The sequence below is a fragment of the Oryx dammah genome, unplaced genomic scaffold (assembly GCF_014754425.2).
Source record: "Oryx dammah isolate SB20612 unplaced genomic scaffold, SCBI_Odam_1.1 HiC_scaffold_26, whole genome shotgun sequence".
In the NCBI taxonomy this organism is placed as follows: Eukaryota; Metazoa; Chordata; class Mammalia; order Artiodactyla; family Bovidae; genus Oryx; species Oryx dammah.
The window spans coordinates 57,741,537-57,767,057 of NW_024070210.1; the positions used below are offsets into that span (position 1 = coordinate 57,741,537).

At 39.6% G+C, this 25,521-nt stretch overlaps 1 protein-coding gene across 5 annotated transcripts in view; it reads right to left on the reverse strand.

Moving 5' to 3' along the window:
• Window positions 1-658: 658 nt before the first annotated feature.
• The window catches only part of GNG2 (G protein subunit gamma 2), a 132,900-nt gene continuing 108,037 nt past the window's right edge, over window positions 659-25,521 (reverse strand). For all 5 annotated transcript variants that reach the window (XM_040226747.1, XM_040226743.1, XM_040226744.1 and 2 more), the window contains 2 exons: window positions 22,038-22,151; window positions 659-3,905 (listed from right to left, as the gene is read on the reverse strand). In XM_040226747.1, coding sequence (XP_040082681.1) covers window positions 3,777-3,905; window positions 22,038-22,124 — 216 coding nt within the window. In that variant the 5' untranslated portion in view covers window positions 22,125-22,151 and the 3' untranslated portion in view covers window positions 659-3,776. The remainder of the gene's footprint in view (window positions 3,906-22,037; window positions 22,152-25,521) is intronic.

A 25,521-nucleotide genomic window follows, 5' to 3' on the forward strand; every position in this document is an offset into this window, starting at 1 on the left:
GTCTCCTTCTCCAGGCAAGAATACTGGAGTGGGTTGCCATTCCCTATTCCAGGGGATCTTCCTGACCCAGGGATTGAACCTGGGTCTCCTGAATTGCAGGCAGATTCTTTACCCTCTTAGCCACCAGGGAAGCCCCTGCTTCTTACTAACAGGGTCTATGACTCACTAGCATAATTTGGGGGACATACAAAAGGGTTTCTTGATTGAGAATATCTCCAAGGAGCCATGAATCTAGAGTCCTAAGCATTTACCTTCTCTACTGCTTCTTTTAAACCATGAGCAGCTTACAGAGAACAGCACGTTCTCTGTTCAATTATTATTTTTTTTGTAAAGAGAAAGTCCCCGTGTGACATACCCATAGGATGTTCAAGTGTAAATGCAGCTCATCTGTCTTCATAGTCCAGCCTGCCAGTCTGGATGCTTCCCTGTATCCTTTCTCTGTCCCCAGGCACTATCCCCTGGGAGAAAAGCTTTTCAAGAGCCTCTTGTGAGTTTTTGCCTCCTTGGGTGCCTTTATTAACAAAACCCTAAAGAAAACCCATGGATTTCTATTTCCTCATCCATCTTGTTATGTGTTATCATCCTTCCCAAATTAACCATAGAATCGTTGTGTGAGGTGGTCCACAGGCTTTCACAATGAAATCAACTGCATATGGAAATGAATCTGAAAATTCCATTTATTAAAACAAATACATTGTCTATGGGGGATGAAAATGTACACATCACATTCAGGTTTTTCTGCTTTAACATTTCTGCATTTCTCTCTCTTTGAAAGATATACTCCATAGATCTTATATAGGAAAAAATGTGAACAGTTCTAGGGCTAGGAAAACATTAATGTATATGTATAATAATTCACCATTGCCAGGAGCAGCTAGAAGCAAATATTAAAAAAAAAAAAAAAGTACAAAAAATCCCATAAGATAGCTTGCTTGATTTCTCAAAATTCTTTTTGTGATTATAAGTATACAGAGAAATGGTTTAAAATTTTTCCTTGGTAAGCAATCTCTTTCAAATATTGTGAGCAAAGTTAGCCTCAGTTCAAAGTACTTATTCACAAGCTCTGACTTAAATAGCACTTGGTTTAAAATTGAAAGAAAAAAAGAAGAAAGATTTAATACTGAGGATGATACAAGATTGGTTTTTTCCTTAATAGAGTTTGCATTCTAAGTAGAGGGTTATTATTAATGTTTAATGAATTTCATGGCAGATTTTCATTACTACCCAATATATTATATACATAAATTAGGGCCTTAACTAATTAAGCTAAACTTTCCTATTAGTCACCCCTTAAGATAAAATTATGCTGGTGAAAATGATTGTTAAATTTCTAAAAGAATTAAAACTCATTAGAGGCATAAGTAATCAAAAGATTATTTCCCCCTTAACAAGTAAAAATACCAATAAGTTAAAACTCATATAAAAACTCTGGGATTATAATTCCCTTTTGTAGGACATGAAATTATGAATAAGCCAAACATTTTTCTTAAACTTAATTTCAGAATACCCATGTATTTTCTGCCTTCTTTCTTCTTTAATAAACAAGATCACATGCAGTGTGACACTTCCTTAACTTTTAATTAACAGAGCTGTATTCCTATGAGTTTTAATTCCATTTTAACTGCTCCAAAGATCTATTACATGAAAATATAGAGACTCCTTCCGAGAAAAATAAATGGTGTGGATTATAAAAGTATCAGGGTCTTACAATGATGCTTTAATCACCACCAAAGAGTGCTTTATTCACACTTGTTTTTATGTGAACACATATTCAATTCATATTTTGGCTTATTTTAAAAATATGGTTGGGTTTTAGTTGATTCCAATTAGTAAGCCAATGGTACAATACTGTAGTTTAATATTCTGCCAGGGTTTTCCCCCCACTAAATCTTCATCAGAGTCCCACTGACTGTAACAAAATCCAAAAGTTTGAACAGAAGTATTTGGTTACAGGAGTGCATTCATGAATTTCACAATGTCTTAATATTCTCCCTGCCCCCCCAGATAGGAGTTTTAATTGAATTTGTTTATTGTTTTACCCTCATCCCCATACAAGAAGCTAAGCAAAGTGTTTATCAAGTTTCTTTCAAAATCTGTCCCTGGGCAGATTTTTATTTTCTTTTTTTCCTTCCTTGCCCTCCCTTTTTTTTTTTTTTTTTTTGATGGGAGGAAGAGAATGGAAAGAGAATAAAATTAATTCAGAAATCATATTTTGGAATTTCAAAATAAAAAGAGTTGTAAGAGAGCCCTCATCTGCCTAGAAACAATACTGAAAAAAGTGAGAAAGACTTCCAAGTTTCCCACTACTGGTGGACTGGAGCCACAAAGAAAAAAATCACTTTCAACACATCTCTTGGGAAGAGAAAGCTAGAGCTGCAAGGAAGTTGTAAACAAAGGCAGAGAGACTCTAACCAACAAAGCGGAGAACAAGCACAAAGAAAAGACTCTATTGAGAATTTAGGTGAAAAACAAAGGCTATCTCAGTGGAAAAAAGAGCCAGAACTGTTTCTGGTGGAGCTGCTTGAGGTGGCACCTGACCCTTCCTCGCTGGCATGTGAACAGCTGGATTCTGAGAGTGGATTTGATTTGGAGTCAAGGGTTATTCCTCTTGATACTTGAACAAATGAGGGCCATGTTTTTTCTTGTTAAGAAGAGCACAGAAAGCCTTCTTCACTCTAGAATTTTGGTGACTCAGGGAAAAAGGGAATTTGCTCTGACTCTGTGACCACAGCACTTCTCAACTCAAGGTGAATCCTTGCTTCTGTTGCTTGTTGCTACGTGTGCTGCCCTGGATCGTGGATCAAATCAAAATGCTTTGGATTCTGGAAAATACGTTGAAGAAGCACTGACGCCTCTGTTAACTAGGAGGTATTTTAGGCATGGCTAAGGCTCTGAAGTCATCTCAGTTTTCAAGATACTGAGTCTTGTCCTCCCTAGCTTTATTTCTCTTTTATTCTTTTTCCAAACTTTATAGTAAAACAACAAAACTTCTGAATGGATGTAACATGGGGACATTTTCATGCAGTATTACTCAAAAACTGTCACAAATATATGAAAGCACCAGTCACAACACATGATTTACTTTTACTCGCAGAATCAAAGCTATCATGTACAAATGTTAGGAATAGTGATCAGAGAACACAGATAACCGGCATTTGTTGTTGTTATTACCATGAGGATAAACCACGGGGAAATCTCTCTAAACCCTTTGGGTGCTCATCCTTCAAGTTCAGTCTTACAGACAAATCCAGCCTATCTCTTCACTACTCTAATGGAGAGGGGTGGAGGGAAGGGTGGGGAAAAAGGGGAAAAGAAAAGAAACAAAGACGAAACATCAATGCCATTGAACCGAACCACGGCTACAGTGGGCGACTCAGCTCGTCAAAGGGTATTCTAAAGGCAATATTCATTCCAAGAAGGTCATACATATCTGAGCTCAGTACAGCTGTCTGTTTTAATTTTTATTTTTTTAAATATGAAGCAGAAACATAAGGTTTGGGGAGGGATAGCAGGAAAGAAATGACATCAATTTTATCTTTACATATTCCCCCTCCTCTAGGCAGTTCTCCAGACATCAGATCTCTTAACTTGGGGTGTGGATCAGCTTTCATACTCATAAAGGGGACCAGTTCTTTAAACATGCATAAGCCTGGAGACTCCAGGATGGTTCTCCTCCCTCTCTTTAAATGCTGTGGACTAGAAAGGCGCCCACTTTGCTAAAAACTCTACATCAGTGTCCCTGGAGCCCCGAGGCTCCTCAGGTTCCTCCTGAAGACTTAAAGGATAGCACAGAAAAACTTCTTCTCCCTAAATGGGTTTTCTGAAGCCGGAACAGGTGTCAGGAGGGGATCTTCCTTGGCATGCGCTTCACAGTAGGCCATCAAATCTGCAGCTGCCTTGGACACCTGGAAAAGACGACAAAAACAACCAAAACTTTAGCTAAGGCGTCGACGAAGGCACTGATGCAGGCTCAGTGAGTCAAGGCTCAGACTTGGGTGTCCACGCTGCCTGGGTTCAAGTGAAGCAAAATACTCATCCTCAAAAGCTACTGTTTCCTCATCTGTGAAGAAGGGAGTTGATGATCTTGACCTCATAGGGTTGCTACAAGCAGGTCCGGGATTAGGGAGAGGTGAGTGAGGCACCGAAGGAGGCATTCATGGTCAGGGTCAAGCAAGCATCAACCTAGTGTTTGTCCAGGCATCTCCTTAAATTCTGTGCCCCGGGCAGGTTGCTTGCTTCCTTCATCCCAGTCCCAGCCCTGGCTGCAGGGCTTATGAGGTGAACCACATACATCACTTAGTGCCTACAACACTAGAAGCTTTTCACACAGGCTATCCATTATTATCACGCTGCAGTTGTGTCTCTCTGCTTCAGAAATTGAGCTAGGGATGCCTAAAGCCATGTTGATTTGTTTTTAACAAATACATGAGGAGGTATTATATATGTACTCACATAACTTTATATATATGATAATATTATATGTCGTTTATTACACATATTTTATGTGTTCCTTCAACCAAGCATCACATGCTTTAAGGAATTCCACTGGGAGGCTGGTCAGTGATCTCAGTGATGCTGTCATTTCTCATAACATTTCTGTAGCTCCTTGTTGAATGTCTTCTGGAGTACCTTCCTTTGATGAGCTTTGACAGTGGCAAATTTTCACTACTGGAGGGGAATTTAATATGAGGAAATAAATTACAAGTCATTTGTAACTGCATCTTGGGCCTAGGTGGATGATGATCTACCCGGAGAATGCCATCTGGGGGTCAAAACCATACAGTCAAGAGTCAGTCTCTTACAGGACGTAATACACTTACTCTAGAAATCAACACAAACATTTCCCCACATCAGTGTACTACTACAACAGCAACTCAGAGTGACTACTGGAAGATAGTCCTCTCTAAGAGGGGGGAGACAGGATTATTTCTGAAAAGATTCATTGCCCCTCCTACATGTGGGTTATACATACCCAACAAAGGCATCAGACTTGCTCAATGAGACATAAGCAGAAGTGATATGAGTCACTTTGGGGCAGAGACTTCAAGAACTAATGCATAGTTTGCCATCAAAGTCTTAAACACAACTGATTTTTGTATGTTGATTTTTTTCATTCTGCTACTGAGTTCATTTATTAGTTCTAACAGGTTTTTTTTCTTTTCTTTTTTGAGGGGGTGACATTATTAGGATTTCTCTATATAAGATCATCATCTGCAAACAGAGACAATTTTACTTTTTTGGTTTTGGTTTCAATACCTTTTATTTATTTTTTCCTTCCTGGTTATTCTGGCTAGGAACTCCAGGACTATGCTAAATACAGTCATGAGAGTGGGTAACCTTGTCTTGCTTCTGATCTTACAAGAAAAACTTTTAATCTTTTACCATTGAGTATGATGTCAACTGTGCTGTGGGCTTGATATATATGGACTTTATTATGTTGAGGTGCATTCCTTCTATATTCAATTTATTGATAGTTATTAACATGAAAGGATGCTGTATTTTGTTAAATTTTCTCTAATGAGATGCTCATGTGACTTTTATTTTTCATTCTATTAATGTGATGTAGCACATAATGTGCTGTTGAGTTTGGTTTGCTAATATTTTTGTTGAGAATTTTAGCATTCATATTCATCAGAGATATAAGCTTACAGTTTTCTTATAGTGTCCTTATGTGGCTTTCGTATCAGGGTAATGCTGACCTTGTAAAATTAATTTGGAAGTGTTCTTTCCTCTTCAGTTTTTTGGAAGAGTTTTAGAAGAATTGGCATTAATTTTTTAAATGTTTGGTAGAATTTACCAGGAAAGTCGTCTAGTCTTGAGATTTTCTTTGGTGAGAATTTTCGATTACTGATTCAATCTTACTGGTAATTGGTCTGTTCAGATTTTCTATTTCTTTTTCAATGATTCAGTCTTGGTAAATTACATGTTTCTAGAAACTTATCCATGTCTTTTAGATTATCCAATTTGTTGCATTTAATGATTCATAGTAGAATCTTATGATCCTTTGTATTTCTGTGATATCAGTTATAATGTCTCTTCTTTCATTTCTTACTTGAGTTTTCTTTTCCTTTTTTTTTTTTTCTTAGTCTAGCTAAAGGTTTGTCAATTTTGTTTCACTTTTCCAAAAAATAGCTCTTAGCTTTGCTGACTTTTGTCCTTCTGGTCTTTATTTCATTTATTTCTGCTTTGATCTTTGTTTTTGCTTCCTTTCACGAACTTTGTGCTTAAAATTGGTTAGTAGTTACTTGAGGTATAAAGTTAGGTTGTTTGATACCTTTAAAAATTTATCACTATAAACTTCCCTCTTAGAACTGTTTTTGCTGCATCCCATATGTTTTCATATGGTGTGTTTCCTTTTTTGTTTTTTTAATTTGTTTCAGGGTACCTTTTAACTTTTCTTTTTATTTCTTCTTTGATCCATTGGCTGGTTGTTTACAAGTGTGTTTTTAAATTTCTGCATATTGGTGAACTTTCCAGCTTTATTCCTGTTACTGATTTTTAGTTTCATACAATTGTGATTGGAAAAGATTCTTGGTATGATTTCAGCCTTCTTAAATTTGCCAAGACTTGTTTTATGATCTGTCATTTGACCTATCCAAGAGAATGTTCTGTGTGCACTTAAGAAGAATGTATATTCTGAAGCTGTTGGATGCAATGTCCTATATATGTTTTAGGTTCACTGGGTCTAAAGTAGAGTTCAACATTTCCTTATTGATTTTCTGTCTGGATGATCTTCCCATTGTTGAAAGTAAGGTAGTAAACTTTCCAACTATGATTGTATTATCTGTTTCTCTGTTTAGTTCTGTTAATATGTGCTTAATGTATTTAGGCACTCTGATTTTGGATGCATATATATTTATAATTGTTGTATCCTTTTAGTAAATTGACCTATACATCATTATATAATAAACTTCTTTGTCTTTGTTATAAGTTTTGGCTTAAATCCTCACTGTTTAATAGGCATTACATTGATTATTAAAGTATTTTTATTGTGTTTCTATTTTGTTACAGACATTAAGTTTTCTCTACTGATCTGTTATCCTCCTTTTATAGATTAAAAATTTAGGCTTAACACATTGCAGGAGTGGTTCAGTGTCATATAGCAAAGTATGCTGAAGAAAAAGAATTTGAACATTAATGTATAGCCATTAAGCCACAGCCATCTATATACAAACAACTCAAACAGCCTTCTACATACAAACTACTCAAATGCAGGGCTAGTTCCAAAGGTCAATTGAAATTCTTTGTGCATCTTTTTGAAATGCTATTATGACAGAATGAAAGGAAACAGCCTGTTCTTGTCTTAGCTCCTCTAAATGAAAGCAAAGAACAGACTTTTAGAATCTCAATTACTTTTATTGTTTTGGTTTTTTAATTGTTTGAGTCATAGTCATTATTATGCAAGCAGCAGAGACTAGACAATAGTAATGTCTAAAACTTCCTTGTTAACAAGAGATACAGCAGTGTCCCTACTCATTTGCAATGCTCACATACAAATGTGCAGCAGGAATTTTCAGTCTTTTTATGGTACAGAAAGCACTATACGGGGCAAAATTTAACATATTATTGACAGAGGAATTTTTGCAGAAGCTAATGCCTGTGGCTGGTGATTTGTTATGTAAGGGAATACTGAAACATCTCTGGTCTATAACATTTGGATAACAAGAGAGGAATTAATATGTCTCTGGTTAATAATGTGTTAACAGCTTAGAGTTGCTCAGATCTTGTATTTGAAAACTTGATTCTGAACAATTTCATTCTGAAAATATATTATGTGTTTTATCCTGTTTCCTCAACTAGATTGCAATCTCCTGTGGGTGACGGTCCAATACAATGTCAGAATCCTAGCGGTAATTAGAACAATGGCTAATATTTATCTGCCCTTGATACATGTTACTTTACACACAGTATTTTATTTAATCCTTAAAATAACACTATAGGTCACAAGCTATTATTATTATCCTCATTTTTAATATGTGAAGCTGAGGTTTCATTAGGTAAGTGTTTGCCCTAGTTTACAGCTCGTGAGTACCAGAGTCACGAGTCTTAGTGTTCTTGACTTAATTTTTAGGAATGTTCTTTCTTTCTAATTCTTAATATTATCCTTTATCCTTTACCTTTCAATGAGTTACAGCAATAGCCTGCCTGGCAAATCTTCTGGCTTTCTAACCATCCCTGCTAACATTTCTCATGATCCTTCACATTTCACATTCCTAAGCCTAGTTCTTCCATGAAGATTTCCTCAATAACTTTAGGTAACCTCTCTCTTTTCTGTTCTGTTGATTGTTCCTACTAAAATATCTTAAATTTTAGAGATGATCAAGATGCAGAGTAGGTGAACTTATCTCCCACCACAGACACATCAAAAATACATCTACGTGTGGCACTGAAAACTAACTGGAAACTGGCAAAGTCTCCTATACAACCAAGGCTGGAAGAAAGATCTACACAGGATTGGGTAGGAAGGGAAGAGAAGCAATCAGGTCAGGACCTGTGGCTCAGGCAGGGGACTCAGAAGAAAAGGGAGATTACAGGAGTAGAGATCCTCCCTGGGCAATAAATGGTTCAAGCTACATATTACAGGCACGAGTCCTGAGGTCCGGCCCAGTGAAGACCAGCTCCCTTGACTGATGGGATGACTGGGAGGACTAACATGAGGGTTGTGGGAAGCCCAGACTCTGTCTACTTGGGAGGAATGCATGTACGCACTCACTTTCTCCTGAAGCAGAGTGGAGAGGGCTGACTGAAATTGCACCGGTGGCTGGGTGGTTTCCCATAACTGCCCCAGAGCACCCCAGCTTGACCTGAGTGAATGTTCCCGCCCTCCTTAATTCATGTCATAACTCTACGCTGGAGTGAGGGCTGCATGACATAGAGAACTCTGCTCTAAGATGCAGAAGGGGTTCTGACCAGAAGCGCTGTGGGAGCAGGCGGGGCAGAGTGACGGGCACTCTCACAGGCAGTGCATCGGAAGCAGCCTTGAACTGAGGCTGGACCACAGCAGCTTGTACCCTGACAGACGTGGAGAGCCCAAATGCGCCCCTCTTGCTCCAGCACTGCTCCCAAGGGTGCTGGTGCCCGGATAGGGGAGAGTTCACCCTTCAAGGGAATAGAGCCTGCTTGGACCCAACCCTCAGAGCGTCTGCTCCAGCAATTTGGGACCTGCCTGCACCCCCATTAGGACAGTAACAGCCACTGAGCAAGCGGGAAGCCCTGGCTTCCCTCTCGCCCTGGTCTTATCCCTTTCACCTCCAACCCTACCCTCCTACCAAGCTGACAGCTGCCAGCACACCCTGAGGAAAGATGAGACTTGTGTTCGTGCCAAATCCAGCTCTCCTACCAAAGCCATTGAGTACATGCACACTGTACAGGGATGCTCCCATAAAAACATCTCAGCTTTGTCCCCTTATTGTCACCTCTTCTGCAAATGCCTTAGTCCAAGCCTCCATCTTTTTTTCCACAATTACTGAAATAACCTCTTAACTAAAAATTTCCAAGGGATCTTTTATAGACTGAATGTTAGTGTCTCCTCCCCACACCCCTAATTCATGTTGAAATCTAATTCCCAATGTGATGGTGTTTGGAGTTGGGGCCTTTGGTGGGTGATTAGGTCATGAGGGGCTTCCCTGGTAGCTCAGCTGGTAAAGAATCCACCTGCAATGCAGGAGACCCTGGTCCACTTTCAATTCCTGGGTTGGGAAGATCCCCTGGAGAAGGGATAGGCTACCCATTTCAATACTCTGGCCTGGAGAATTCCATGGACAGAGGAACCTGGCAGGCTACAGTCCATGGGGTTACAAAGAGTAGGACACAACGGAACGACTTTCATTTTCATTTTTAGGTCATGAGAGTAGAGCCCTCATGAATGGAATTAGTGCTCTTATAAAAAGAGACCTCAGAGAACTCCCTTGCCCCTTTACCCATGTGAGGTCAGAGAGAGAAGATGGTCTTCTATCAACCAGGAAACAGGCTCCTACTAGATGTCACATCTAGGTACCTTGATCTTGGACTTCTAGCCTCCAGAACTATGAGGAATAAATTTCTGTTGTTCATAAGCCACCTAGTGTATGGCATTCTTTTATAGTCGCTCAAATGGACTAAGATGGGCTTGATGAACTGAATTCAGGGTGTGGTCTGTGAAGTTCAAAGATAAAAAAAAAATGACATTGTTATTTTCACCAATCTCAACGGAAATCTAACATTTCTTTCCATTATAGACGTAGACAATACAAGTAGCATTAACAGTTTCTGTGATTTAGTCATCAATAAAAATCAGATATTTTCCATCATATTAGTTAGTATAGATATATCAACATTTTATGTTCTTTCATTTTGTAAGTACATACCCATTCTTATATAACCTAATCAGTTAATAAAGAAGTATCTATGTTTGACTGTATCACAAAAGTTTTCCTAAAAATATTCTGATGAACTATATTAAAATATAGTATAATTCATTTCCTTTGTAATTTAAAAACATTATTCTGAGAAGGAGACCATATGTTTCAGCAGACAGCCAAACAAGCCTAGGGGCACAAAAAATTTTAAGAATCTCAGCTGTATATAACTTCTCTTGCCAGGAGTAGTATTCTCCATACTGCAGCTAGAAAAATAGTTTTAAATATAAATTGGCTCATATCACTCCCTATTTAAAACTTTCAAGAGCTTCTCATTGTAGTTTGTAGAAAGCCAAGACATCACAAAAACAGCCTGTGGGTCCTGCCTACTTTTGCCATCTCTCCAATTTCACGTTGTAGCATTTTCCCCTCCCATACCGGTCTCCTCTAATTCTGTGAAAGCTCCAAGTTCTTTTCTGCCTCGAAGCTTCACACATACAAGTCCCTGGAACCATCTCCTCACCAGGCTGGCTCCTCCTCTCTCTTCAGAAGTCAGTTGAAATATTGCCTCTTTGCAGAGTTTTGACTGATTATCTTATCCAATAATGATGAAATCATCACTTTCCTCACCTATTCTGTCTCCCACTCTTTTCCTTCATGGAAAAACACTTATCACAATTTATAATTACAACTCTTGCTTGTTTATTTGATGTTTGATATTTCCCTTCAGGCATTTGGCTCTTCGAATATAGGAATCGTATCTATTTTATTCACCACTATGTCACCAGTGCCAGCACATAGGAAAGACTCAAATAATTGCTGAAAAAGGTCTCAAATATAATCTTAATCAACAAATACTCCATTCAAATAATATTTACTGAGTACCTAATATGCTAGTCACAGTTCTGGAAGGTTGAAATAATTAGGGAACAAAATAAAAATTCCCGTCCTTGCAGAACTAATGTAGTATTCTAGACTTCCAATTTTGACTATGATGGAGGAACAGGGACTAATTAAACCTTCCTGCTTTAACTTAAAAACTGAAAAAAAGAAAATGAACAAATGTTTTTTAAAACATTAGACAGTAGGCAGCAGAGGACAGTTATCCCCGAGAGAAGGGAGGCAAGATAAATCCCATGTCCATGTCCCAGCTTACTGCTTGAAAAGATTTCTAGGTCACAGCACAGGGAGGGGCTACCCAAACAGATTTCAGAAACCTCCTTGAGTTGATGAGGGAGTGTCAGAGAAGAAAAAACCTACACATACACACACACACACTCATTGGACAGAGAGAGAGAGAGAAAGAGAGTAAGCACGCACTCTGGAGGCCTCCAGAGGATTCCTTTAGAGTCTCTGGCTGAATACTGATCAGCACATATGTGGGAGAAAACTGCTTGAGACTATGAAATGAATTTCAGAAAGGATCAAGTGAAGTAGTCCCTGGTGATCACACAGGGCTGGAGTAGTTTGTGTCTCTGCTGGACAGAGTAGAAAGATCTCATACACATAGGGGATTGACGGGTCTTAGAAAGGGTATTCTCAGCAGTGGGGCCAAGTAGGCCTTGACTAACAGCTGAGGTGGACCCACCTATCAAAGTTTAAAAGGACAGATCAAAATGTTTCCGAGTTATTTAACTGGACCACAGAACAAAACATCCAAATATTTAAAGACTACAAAAACTTCCGGTATGCCACACACAAAAAAAATTCACAAATTGTGGAATGTAATAAAAAAATCCAGGCATACAAATAAGTAGGAGAAAAACATATCCCATAATGAAGAAAAAATTAATACAAATTAATTAATCCAAAAATGAGGAGAAAAAGATGCAGAATTGACATAAATGATAAAATAAATAGATAAGGATGCTGTTAAAATAGATATTGTAAATATTGTCTACATGACCAAGGAAATAGAGGAAAGGAAAACATGATTAAAAGAGACATCAGTTCAGTTCAGTTCAGTTCAGTTGCTCAGTCGTGTCCATCTCTTTGCGACCCCATGAATTGCAGCACGCCAGGCCTCCCTGTCCATCACCAACTCCTGGAGTTCACTCAAACTCATGTCCATCGAGTCGGTGATGCCATCCAGCCATCTCATCCTCTGTCGTCCTCTTCTCCTCCTGCCCCCAATCCCTCCCAGCATCAGAGTCTTTTCCAATGAGTCAACTCTTCACATGAGGTGGCCAATGTACTGGAGTTTCAGCTTTAGCATCACTCCTTCCAAAGAACACCCAGGACTGATCTCCTTTAGGATGGACTGGTTGGATCTTCTTGCAGTCCAAGGGACTCTCAAGAGTCTTCTCCAACACAGTTCAAAAGCATCAATTCTTCGGTGCTCAGCTTTCTTCACAGTCCAACTCTCACATCCATACATGACCACAGGAAAAACCATAGCCTTGACTAGGCGGACCTTTGTTGGCAAAGTAATGTCTCTGCTTTTGAATATGCTATCTAGGTGGAAGATATTAAAAAGGCCCAAATCAAATTTTTAGAGATAAAAAGCACACTGGATGGAATTAGCACCAATTAGACACTGCAGAAGAAAAGATTAATAATGCACTTGAAGACAATAACAGGAACTCTCCAAAGTGAAGCACAGTGAGAAAACAGACTGAAAACAAACTGAGACCACTGAGCTAGGAGACAAGTTCAGGTAGCCTAATAATCATACAATTGGAGTCTATGGAGGAGAGGAGAAATATAGTGTGTGGAAGAAAGGAAAAAAAAATAATTGAAGACATAATAACTGAAAATTTCCAAATTTGATGAAAACTATAAATCCACAGTTTCAAGTAACTCAATACCCAAACGAAGAACCATGAATCAAACTACACCAATGTACAGCACAATCAAATTGCTTATGTAGTACTTGAGTAGAAGGATGGAGAGAACAGAAAATAAAACATAATAAATAGCTATGGAGGATGTTAGATGATAGTCTGTTTTATAAGAAAATAACAAGTACAGCAGGGTAAACTACCAAGAAAAAAATATCTTTATATGGAGAAACTTGGAAGACGCCACCTTAATCAAGTAATTAAAGTTAATACCACCAGTAAGTAACAATATGAAATCATGTATCACTGACAGAAGTGAGCAGTGAGACGGATATCCCACCAGTTCTCTGATATTAATGTCAAATTTCTGTTACTTTAATTAAATCATAAAGAAACACCAGGCAAACCAAAATTGAGTGACACTCTATAAATCTATATAATCTTTATAACTGTCCACGTCCTAAGAGTCAGGGACATCTAAGGAACTGTGCCTGACAGGACAGCTGAATGCAACCCATGATACGGAACTGGGTGCTTTTGCTAAAAGGGACATTATTGGGATTATCTGAAATACTTCAGTGGGGTCTGAGGAGTAGAAGGTGGTGATGAATAAATGTATAAATGTTGATTGTACATAATGATCATATTATGAATATGTAAAACAATGTTTTTACTTATAGGAAATGTTAAAGTATCCAGAGGTAACAGGCACCTGTTGACAACTCTTCTCAAATGGTTTAGGGGAAAACAAAATTCTTTGCATTGTACTTCAAACTCTTCTGTACCTTTGAGGTTATTTCCAGAGTAAAAATATTTTTTCTAAAGAAAAGAGAAATTAGAAATACTCAGTATGAACAACTTTCTCAAGAAGTTAAACTTCAAAGCAGAGCAAACAAATGAGGTAGTTGCTACAGGATGAAATGAGGGGTTCAAGAGAAGAAATTTAAATTTTACTTAAGATGTACAAATAACACTATATTTGAATGATGATGGAAATGATGAAAGAAAGAATCAAAACTGGTGATTCAGAATGAGTAGCAAACTGCTGGAGCATGTCTCTGATAAGGGAGATGAGATATACTGTGTAATGAAGGAATGTACTTTTGATAAGAGTAAGCATCTCCCTAGATTGATAGCTGCTGAAACCCAGCTACCCAGGCACTTTACCCAACTGGACTGGGGCTGAGAATCAGTGAGAAAGGGAAGGAGGGCTCTAGGCAGTCCCAATAAAAACCACCAGATTATAATCTCGGGCTCTGAAAAACAGGAATCTACTCTGGCAGACACCTTTACAGCTCTGAGTAGTATAAGTTGTCAGTAAGAATAAAAACCAGACCTGAGAATTTAAACTGTAAGTAAGGGTTAAGTAAGCTCCATCTTCATTACATCCTGAATCCTGAAACACACCTTAAAATTAACGCTGCAAAATGCTTGCAACCCACTGATAGGTCATCACTGCCTGTGCCCATGGACAACTGCCTATGTGTTAAGGGTATCAATCATTCAATCACTCCTCCAGTTGTATTGCCTGCACTATTGGAGCCATCCAGGATTTACAGTTTCAAATTGACTCCTAAAAGGACTTCAAAGATCACACTGGGATGGAGCCTTAGAACAGTAAGTTATCCTGAACATTGCCTGTCACAAGCCTGGCAAGACAGCTGAAGGCAAAAGAAACTGTAACACCTCTGGGAAGAGATCATAAAATTTTCACGCTAGAAAGACTGACCTGCACTTGTTTAGAAAGATGTTTTTACTCAGGTCAAAAGCTGTTGGCCACAGTAAAGGCTTTATCATTCATTGAATTATCAATATGTAATTCAAGTAAGGGAAAATTGAAACATCTAGTTTGATCCTTAGTAAATGCAGAAGAAATGTCTGTATTCTTTCCTGTGTCTTGGAATTATACTGAAAACACAATAGTCGGTATGCTGAGCAACATTAGGAATGCCAGAAATGGAAAGCAGCATACCACCATGATGTCCCGTATCACCAAGGGGCCCACATCACTGCTGGTGGTCAAAGGTGAGTCTAAAGGATCTCTCCATTATGACCGTGGAAAGCACCCAGGATCAAACTTTGACTGTGATATTAGAGAAAGTAAAATTGTATGAATAAATACCTAGCATTTTAAATTTCTAAAATAAAGTATAAATATTCTAAATAATCTTGCCCTCCCTGTTTGTCCAAGGTGATATTAAACTGATGATGTACATCAATAGGATTTTTTTAAGAAAGGAAATAATAGAATTAATTTTCAAAACAGTCATCAAGAAAAGTACATGATATTTACTCAATTTAATTTCTATTTTGAAGAAGGAAGAGCTTCCTTTGGCTTGAAAACTAGGTTATTCAGAAAAATTCATTTTCTAGGGATTTTGAATTATCAAGGTTTAGCAGTACTGCTTCTCTAGCTCCCACGTATAATGCACAAGGCTAAGAATATACTTGGTGCTTCACAAACATCTACTGAACTTTTAAAATTGTATCAACCCTCATAAAAATGAAGTTTTATGCTCAATTATTAATGTATGCCTGGATTCAATTTAAATTTTTTGTTCCACTTTCAGCAAATCAAATGAATTAAAATGGATATCTTTGAACACAGCCTTTTCCTCTATAAGTTCCAGACATACTATACCTATTTTGTTAACCCTGAAAATAGTCTCAGTTTGGCCTATATGTAAGGTTGAAACTTACTCTTCCTAATAAACTGAATGCAAGAATTTTAGGGAAGAGATGTTAAAACTTTTGATTCAAATGCTGCAGAAGTATTTGAAAAGTCCCAAACCTAGGATTTCTGTCCCCTCTCTAGAATGAAGCAGGATGTCTAACTGACTTGTGTCTCAGTACAACTTTCCCTGAAGTTCAGTTCCAATGTATTATGAGTTGATTGTCAGAAAGATGATTTGCTTACTAGAAACGTTTACATTTGGTTCAATAATTACACAACTTTGTCAGTTATGAAAATCAGTCTTTTTTTTTATGTTGAGCTGTTTTCAAAAAGAAAGGTATACTATAAATACTGGCTACTTATATTCATATACTTGACATAAAACAATTTACCTATTTTAAAATGATCAATTCTGCCCTACTTTTTGGCATTTTACTGAACTTTCTTCTATATGATGAGTTTTCTTTGGCCAGTGACATCATGCTTGGAATTTCCCAAACCATAAATGTAATTGGCAAATGTCATCCAAAATACAGTTCCTAATGTCTTGTTATATGACACATTTAGTACATGAACTTAAAGTGAAAGAAAGTGAAGTTGCTCAGTCGTGTCCTACTCTTTGCAACCCCGTGGACTGTAGCCCACCAGGCTCCTCTGTCCATGGGATTCTCCTGGCAAGAGTACTGGAGTGGGTTGCCATTTCCTTCTCCAGGGGATCTTCCTGACCCAGGGATCGAACCCAGGTCTCCTGCATTGCAGGCAGACGCTTTAACCTCTGCGCCACCAGGGAAGGCCTGGTGAACTTAAAGCTATCCACTAAAAAAAAAAGTGTTTTCTCATTGCCTGCCTATCTCATCACCAAGAAGTAGACAACAAGGTCTTTGATGTTGAGGACTGTGTAATTTATCTGATGAAGGTAAAATTATTTAATAAACTGACTAATAAGTAGGATCAGAATGGAAAAGATTCATGAACAAGTGGGGATTTAAGCTGACCTGTCATAGAGGAGTAAGACTCAGATATTGTCCCAGTCCATTTGGGCTGCTCTAATAAAATGCCAAAACCAGGTGGTAAACAACAGTTCTGGAGGCTGGAAAGTCTAAGATCAAGGTGCCGGCAGATTCAGTGTCTGTTGGGTCTCGATTCCTAGTTCATAGATGCCTATCTTCTTCTTGTAAACTCACAAAGTGGAAAGGGCAAGGGAGCTTGCTGAGCCTTTATATGGGCACTAATTCCATTCCTAAGGGCTCTGCCTGCATGACCTCTAATCACTTCCCAAAGGCCCCATCTCCAAATACTGCCACATTTGGGTGTTAGGATTTTAATGTATGAATATGGAAAGTGAAGTCGCTCAGTCTTGTCCAACTCTTTGCGACCCCATGGACACCAGGCTCCTCCGTCCATGGGATTTTCTAGGCAAAAGTACTGGAGTGGATTGCCATTTCCTTCTCTAGGGAACTTCCCGACCCAGGGATCGAACCCAGGTCTCCCACATTGTAGACAGACGCTTTACTGTCTGAGCCACCAGGGAAGTCGTGAATATGAATTTGGGGAGGGACACAAACATTTAGTCTACAATAAATAGAAAAAGAATAGAAAAGACCCTGAGGCTGGGAAAGATTGAAGGCAGGAGGAAAAGGGGATGACAGAGGACAAGATGGTTGGATGGCATCACTGATTCAACAGACATGAGTTTGAGCAAGCTCCAGGAGATGGTGAAGGACAGAGAAGCCTGGCATGCTGCAGTCCATGGGGTTGCAAAGAGTTGGGCATGGCTGAGCAACTGAACAACAACAAATAGGAAAAGAATAAGGGGAAGAGTGTTCTCACTGAGGGATTCAGAATAACCAGAGAGATGGTAATCTGCACAGCACATTCTCTAGACAGTGAAGAACGCCAGTTGGAAAGGTCTATTGGAACCATTTGGGAGAAATGAGAAATAACTTTGGCATTTATATGTGAAGCCAATATAAGGAGCATCCAATTAGTTAAGAAGCAATCATTTCACCCATGCTCCTGGCCTTGGCTTTCTTTTACACTTACATGTATATTATTCACGATGCCAACAATGCCATGCATTAAAGGGCTTCCTTTCAGCTTATGATGATTCTCACCTCCCCTTAACTACCCTTCCCATGCTTACGGGTGGGTGGGTTCCTAGGAGCCATGTTTGTGCAATGTGCTTCAATTCAAGCGTTAGTTGATTGAAGCTGCAGATGGCTCATCCTTGGTAGAACAAATGTACCACTCTAGGAAGTGAGACTAAAAGGGATGACATGAGTCTACCCCTTTCTTCATGGAGCTGAAAGTGTGATGTGTGATCCTGGGGGTTGTGGGCAGCCATTTTGTGTCCACCACATGCAATAGGCAGCTGAGAAATCTATTCCTCCCGGGAAAGGAAAGAGGCTGAGAGAAGCAGAGACATCCCAGAGCCCCCACAGTTCCTGCTGGCTTCTCAGTTCTGACTCCCCATGCTCACTCAGCTACATTTCTGCTCTCAGATTCTGAGATGCCTTGTATCTTTTATCATCAATCCCTTCTTTCTGCTTAAGCCAGCTTGGGTTAGGTTTCTATTATTAGAAACCCAGAGTCCTAATATAGTGACAAATAAATAGAGTCACTGAAGTCTTACTGTCCTTTGCTTTCACACGTGCTCTCTTGACTTGCGCTCTCAAGACAAGCTTTCTTTCACCAGCCTTTGCTCAACAGCAGCATATCTTGTTGTTTCATACATTTGAGTGTCGCAGTCTCCAAAACCTCTCTCTGCCCCTTTCCCCAGCCCATCCCAGCTTTCTTTGGCTTCTCTTTCCTTTCTGTCCTTGAATGAAATGCTAACAAAGAAACACAGAGAGGCTGGGAGTATAATTTATATACGCCTGAGGCTTATGAACAGATAATGGGTTCATTAGCCCAAATCTCCCAGGATCTGTGATACAAAGGGATAGGAAACAAGAAGCCTTAAAAAGGAATATGCTCTTCAGACCCTCTCATGGTAAAGCTACTCTAGGCAGCCAAGGATATTCTGGAGGCCACAGGAGGGATAAGGCCACTCCTTGCGGAAGGGACACTGGACACCCCCAGTGTCAGCTGTGCCCCCTTTTCCTTGCTCCCTAGTGCCTCAGCTACACTAGGCTCTGCGAGAGGGACATCCACCCACCGCAGCCTTTATAGCTTGAAGAGGCCACTGCTGTGATTCGAAAAATCACAAACCTGGGATATTCAGAGAGAAGCTCCTTCTTGCTGACAGGATCATGCATGGAAAGTAGGTGGAGAAACCTGAACGCTCAAAACCCTGAAAGGGACTCCGAAAGGCAGATAAACTAGTCCTAAGCCAGTGGCAGCTTTATTCCAAGAGCTAAACTAAAAATAACGTGACACTTCACCAGAGCATGCCTGCCTGGCTCTGATGTGCAGAACAAATGCTGAAACATAGGCTGTTGCTGTGATTTCCAACAATTTTAGGTCCAATGATGTCAAGAGGAATTAAGAGATTTGAAAGTTACAATCAGCTAGGAAGCAATCACTCACTGTTCAGTTTATCAGGCCAATGCTTTAGGTCTCAAAGAGATACTGATTTATTTGGTCTCTTCACAAGTAGTAGACCAAGGTAATCGGGGTGAGGTATCGGCTCCATTCTGATGATACTTGGTAATTATGCTTTCTGGATGTCTTACTTGTATCAGTAATAGGTCTTGTTCATTTTTTTTAGTAACCCTTTATTAGACTAGGAGATCCTTGAGAGCAAGAATCATTTCTTTATCTTTATCCAGCTCTGTATCTCTAAGACCTAACAAGGCCTGGCAATTTAGAAAGCTCTCACTAAAATATATATTGGATAAAGGAATAAATAACAGAAAAATAGCAAAAGTCCACTCTTATGATGAAGGTCTGGGAAAGCATCTTAAAGGATATAATGAGTCTTCAAGGAGTCATGGGAGTTGGGAAAGCAGAAATGTAAAGAGGAGGAGACTGAATGTTCCAGTCATTTGAAATTCCCATCAAGGGAATTAAGAATGGTTCAACATGGCATAGGGGTGAGGGGAAGGGACCGAAGCTGAAGAGGGGCAGGGGCCAGAAGGACCTTACACACACTCTGCTGGAGAGTTTGAATTTCAAGTTCCAGGTGACAGGAGTCATGAAAAGATGTTCAATAGGAGAGGAACCTAATGAGCTCTTCTTGCAGCAAGTCTTTGCTTTGTGGTCTTTGGCAGCCACAAGAAGGGTAAGTGATGGTGGGGATGGACTAGGGTTGAGAAGGGATTGCGGAGGTCAGCTAAGTGCACTGTGCAGTCAGTAATTCAGGGGAGAGGTGATGATGGCCTGACCTATGGCTGAAAAGGTCTGTTTCTGCGCTGTTCCTCCCACTGTCAGCTTCTCACACCACCTACACCATCACATCCTGCTTCAGGACTTGGGCCTGGGGATGCTGAGTTGTACCAGAAAATGCCAACCGTATCAGGGCTTGGCAAACACTTTCATCTTCACTGGGCCACCCCAAAAGGCAAAGTGGCATTTTCCAGAGGCCCACACACAGAACATCTCCCAGCAGGGAGAAAAAAAGAACTGAATGACTCTTTTTGGTGCCACAATCTTTGCGTGACCTCACTCCTTCCAGCAGGTACTATGCCCACTTGCCACATTGGACTTTTTTAAGAAAGGAAATAAAAAAGAACAGGTAAAGGGGAAAATGGAAAAGAGGAAGGTAGTGAAGGTGCAAAATAGATGTTAAGGACCCTTTATCACATTATAAATCAAGAAGAATTAAAGCAATTGCAAGAAAGAAGCTGTTTACATTTTGTGGCTCATTACCAGGATTCAAATTGCATAAAGGAGATTAAGGATAGATGGGAACATGTCTATGGTTATTTGCTCGGCTTACCTACAGAGGAAAATAAGCTCTCCCTTCAGACTCTAGCACAGACCTGATGGGAGTTATAAGGAGCAAACCTCTTCCCATGGGACCATGGTTCTCTACCTTAGCTATACATTAAAACTAACTGATAACGTACATAAAAAATTACTGTTGTCTGAATCATAGATTCTAATTTAACTGGTCTACACTGTGGTCTTAGAAATGGTTCTTTTTATAGAATTCCCTGGGTGATTTGAATGTACAGGTGGGCTGAGAATCACTCCTCTAGACCAGGGTTCAGCAAAGTTTTTCTCTAAAAGGCCAGAGAGTAAAAGTTTTAGGCTTTCTGAGCTAAGTGTTGCAACTATTGCAACTATTCTACTCTGCTGTTATAGCATCAAAGGAGCCACAGACAAGATGTAAATGAGTGTATGGGGCTGTGTGCTAATAAAGCTTTATTGACAAAAACAGACAGTGGGCTGGATTTGGCTCATGAGCCATAATTTATTGACCCTTGCTCTAGAAGCACATTCCAAAGGAGGGCTGGATTGTTCAGGTTCCTAAGGCAGGTATGGACAAATTTTCCAGTTTAAAAAAGGCATTTGGAAAAATGTTCTAATTTTAATAAAATGAAATACACTGCTGAGTTCTATGTCATAAAACGCTCAGGTCTTCTGAGGAAGCAAAGCTTTGATAGTTGACAAAAATTTACTACATGTGGTAGCTATCTATGTGGGTTAATTTACATTGAAAATCTGCCAACAAAAGGTTTCTATTAAAAGTCCTGGTTCAATATGTTAGGTCCAACTTAAGGCAAAGCTATCAGGTTAGATCTGGGGAGTGAGAGAAAGAAATAAGCAGATTACTAATTTCCATGAAACCTTTATGCTGTTTGACTTCTCAGGGAGACCACATGTGGTTTGTGTGTTCTGAAGAAAAAAATCTAAGAGTATAAAAGAGAAAAAAAGTAAAAATAAAAATGGTGGATAGAAGGGCTAGACCTGAAGATAGACACTAAAAATTAGAACATACATCAGGATAGAAAAAATTAAACCCGAGTGAGAAGGACTTCTTTACGAGGTCAGAGAAGTGAACTGGTCGATTGCTATGTTTTGTGGCTTCTCAAAATCCTTTGGCTAGAATTCAGCCATGAGCCTATGTTCTGCTTTGACGTTTACTCAGTGAACTAGCTTTAATTTATACTATCATTTTATTCTGGAAAATTCCAGAGAGGGCAAAGGCACATTAGAAAATGAACTTCTGCCTAACTGTTAAGTTTCTCTCCCACCATCTCTGGTTTCATCACTCTCCATAGAAGAGTAGTCAAATGATACCTGGCTACAAGTCATACTCCTCACAAGGCCAGCTGAGCCTGTGGGTGACGCCATCCTCACCTTTATCCTATCGATGTTGGCTTCCATCTTCAGCTGTTCTACCAGTTTCCTGGCTTGTGCTATGCTGGCGGTGTTGTTGCTGGCCATTGGAATGCTGGGTGGGTTTCAGATACACTAGGAAAGAAAACAAAGAGGAAAAATACATCAGAGAAATCACCAGCTGCCAAATGTGTGGGTTCACCATAACTGGGAGATCCCAAAAGAATGACTTCAGTCAGGCCAGGCTTCTGCAGCCTTCTACATCCCCAATCCAGCACTGTGTCTGAGGGGCAGGCAGACCAGAGAGACGAGGATTGCCTTTCCTCCTCCCTATCTCTCCCCTTTCCATTCTGAGTGGGGATCATTAAATCAGCTAAGACAAACTGCCACATGAAGAAAGCAAGTTATCAAATTTATCTTAATTTATGAAGTTTACTATAGTAGGGGACGACAGAGGATGAGATGGTTGGATGGCAGCACCGACTCAATGGACATGAGTCTGAGCAAGCTCCCAGAGTTGGTGATGGACAGGGGAGCCTGGTGTGCCGCAGTCCATGGGGTTGCAAAGAGTCTGACACAACTGAGCAACTGAACTGAACTGAATTTATGAAATAAGTTTATGAAATAAATTCAAAATGGTAAGAGTGACCATATGCATAATTACTGTTGTTATTTATTGCGTACTGCTATTGTTAGATATTGCTTTAGAAAGTGGAGTTCTATGCCTATGTAGATGGTGAGATGGTTTCTTTGTCTCTGGCTCTGCCAGACCTCTTTCCTTCCTTGCCCTCCACCCCCTTCAAATCCTATCCCAATTTCATTTCTCTCCTAATTATTTCTTGACCCCTCCCATCTCACTTTCTTCTTGCCGCTCAGCTCAGAAAGTATCCTATTTTATTTTCAGTGCCCACTTTCCCCATATTGTGATCAGGTCTTCCTCCATGTCAAGGTGCCATAGGCTATTTCTGGACTGTCTGTGTAAATTTGCCCTTTAGGTCACTGAAGCAATGTCTGAGAGCTGCAATTTAACTAGAGTGCATGACCCCATAAATGAGAAGCATTAAACACTGCTTTAGTCAACACCAATTGAGTCTTGTTCGGAAGATATTATACTAAAAACCACGACTTCCACTAGCTTTGGGGAATATTTTTATCTAGGGATAAAGTAGGCTCAAGCTACAATTTCAAAACGGAAAGAAGGCACATAGAAAACCTATAGAAAGAAAAATAATCCATAATAAATTCAGTACATAGGTTTTTACATATTCACGAAAATCAGGAAACAATTTTTATTTAATTAGCAAAAAAGCAAAAGTCTACAAATTATTTTCTTTGGTTTTTATTTCTTGATATCTAGTTCTTCAAGACAACAGAAATAATTAGACAGAACTCTCTGTGGACAAAGAGGTCCCTGCATAGAGAATGTTATTTTATAAAGAATACTGCAAATGCCAACCCAACGGCGCACAGTATAAACTGGAAGATAGTTAACTGTTTCAGGGGCTTCCCTAGTGGCTCAGATGGTAAAGAGCTGCCTGCAATGCAGGAGACCTGGGTTTGATCCCTGGGTCAGAAAGATCCCCTGGTGAAGGGAATGGCAACCCACTCCAGTATTCTTGCCTGGAGAATTCCATGGACAGAGGAGCCTGGTGGGCTACAGTCCATGGGGTCCCAAAGAGCTGAACATGACTGAGTGACTAACACTTTTAACTGTTCTCTCAATTTATTTTCAAAGGGCTTTGAGACAATAAAATGGGAAGGAAGGCTGAAAGAATTTTGAAGCCAGGAAGATCTCTGAACTCTAGGTTCAAATGCTTGAAGATCAAGGGAGGGATAGTGCATATAAAAACAAACAAAAGGGAGGCCTTAACAACAACAATGATTTCATCAGCATGGTTAGGGATGGAACCATTTAAATATAATTTAACCCACAGGTAAATTATATGCCCCAAATCAAACAAACATCTTACAGCCTCGTAAAACTTCACAGGGCCAAGCAAAAGAAAGTGAAAGTCGCTCTGTCGTGTCCAAGTCTTTGTGATCCCATGGACTATACAGTTCATGGAATTCTCCAGGCCAGAATACTGGAGTGGGCAGCCTTTCCCTTCTCCAGGGAATCTTCCCAACCCAGGGATCGAACCCACTTATCCAGTAGCATAGTGTAACTCTTCCATTCATCCAAAGATGGAAGGAGCCACAATCTATAGGATCATGGAAACTGCTCTGGGAAGTTAATATTTCCTCCAAATTAGAATTTATCACACTAGGATACAGACTATCACAGAATTTCCAAATCCTCATTGGACCTGAGGGAGCTATGAGAGACTGGTCAGCTATGATGCTGGCTTTCAACCTAAACCAGATCACACAGTAACTTGTGGCAGAGACCACAAGTCTCTGGAAGTCTCTGGTATTGGAAGAGCTTGCTTCCAATACCACTTTTCCTTGTCTTCATCAGTGATAACAATTTTTTTTTTTTCTTTTTAACAAAGACCACAAGAACCCTGAATTTTAGTTGAGTGTATTTTGCTGAAAAATATACTCCCAGGTTCCCTTGCAGCTTGATATGGTTATTTGACTATGTTATGGCCACTGAGACATAAGCAGAAGTGTCCTTGAAGGAAAGGGATGTGCTCTTTGCCTCCCCTTCCTCTTGCTGCTGGCCTAGAAGGTAGTCATGTTCAGCACAGGGTTCCACCTTGAACATATGGCCTAACACTCCAGGATGAGCAGTAAGGGATGGTCCTTACTGATACTGTAGAGCTACTATGTCAGCTGTGAACTGGCTGCCGTCTACATGAACAGAAATAAGCACCTATCTTGTTTACACCACTATTATTAAGGGTTTCTCTGCTGTTAGCTGACAGATCTGCCATTAACTGATTAAATGATCCATTATTTTCATTTGAGTATCCAGGAAAAGTCTATGTCCCATTGCCTGTTTATGTTCCCTGGAAAAGGAATAGCTGTCCTTAGGAGGCTGAGATGGAAAGTGTGTGAGTTTTCTATTGCTGCTGTAACATGATTTAGTATTACTAGCTTAAAGAATATAAATTTATTATCTTACAGTTCTGGAGGTTAGAAGTCTGAAATAGGTCCCACTAACCTAAAATCAAGATATTGGCAGATATTCCTTCTGGAGGTCTAAGGGAAAATGTTTCCTTTCCTTTTCTAGCTTCTAAAGATTGCTGACATTCCTTGGCTCTTAGTTTTTTTCTTCATTTTCAAAACCAACAAAAGAGAGTTGACTCCTTTTGATTCTTTATCACTCTGAGCTCTTCTGTAGTCACCTCCCTTTTTGACTCTCTGCCTCCTTCCACTTTTAAGAACCACTGTAACCACACTGGGTCTACTCTGATAATACAGGATAATCTCCTTATCATTAGGTCAGCTGATTAGCAATCTTAATTCCATTTGAAACTCAAATCCCCTTTGACATGTAACACAACAATCTGCAGGTTCCAGGTACGGAGACACAGACATTTTCCTTTATTCTATCTACCAT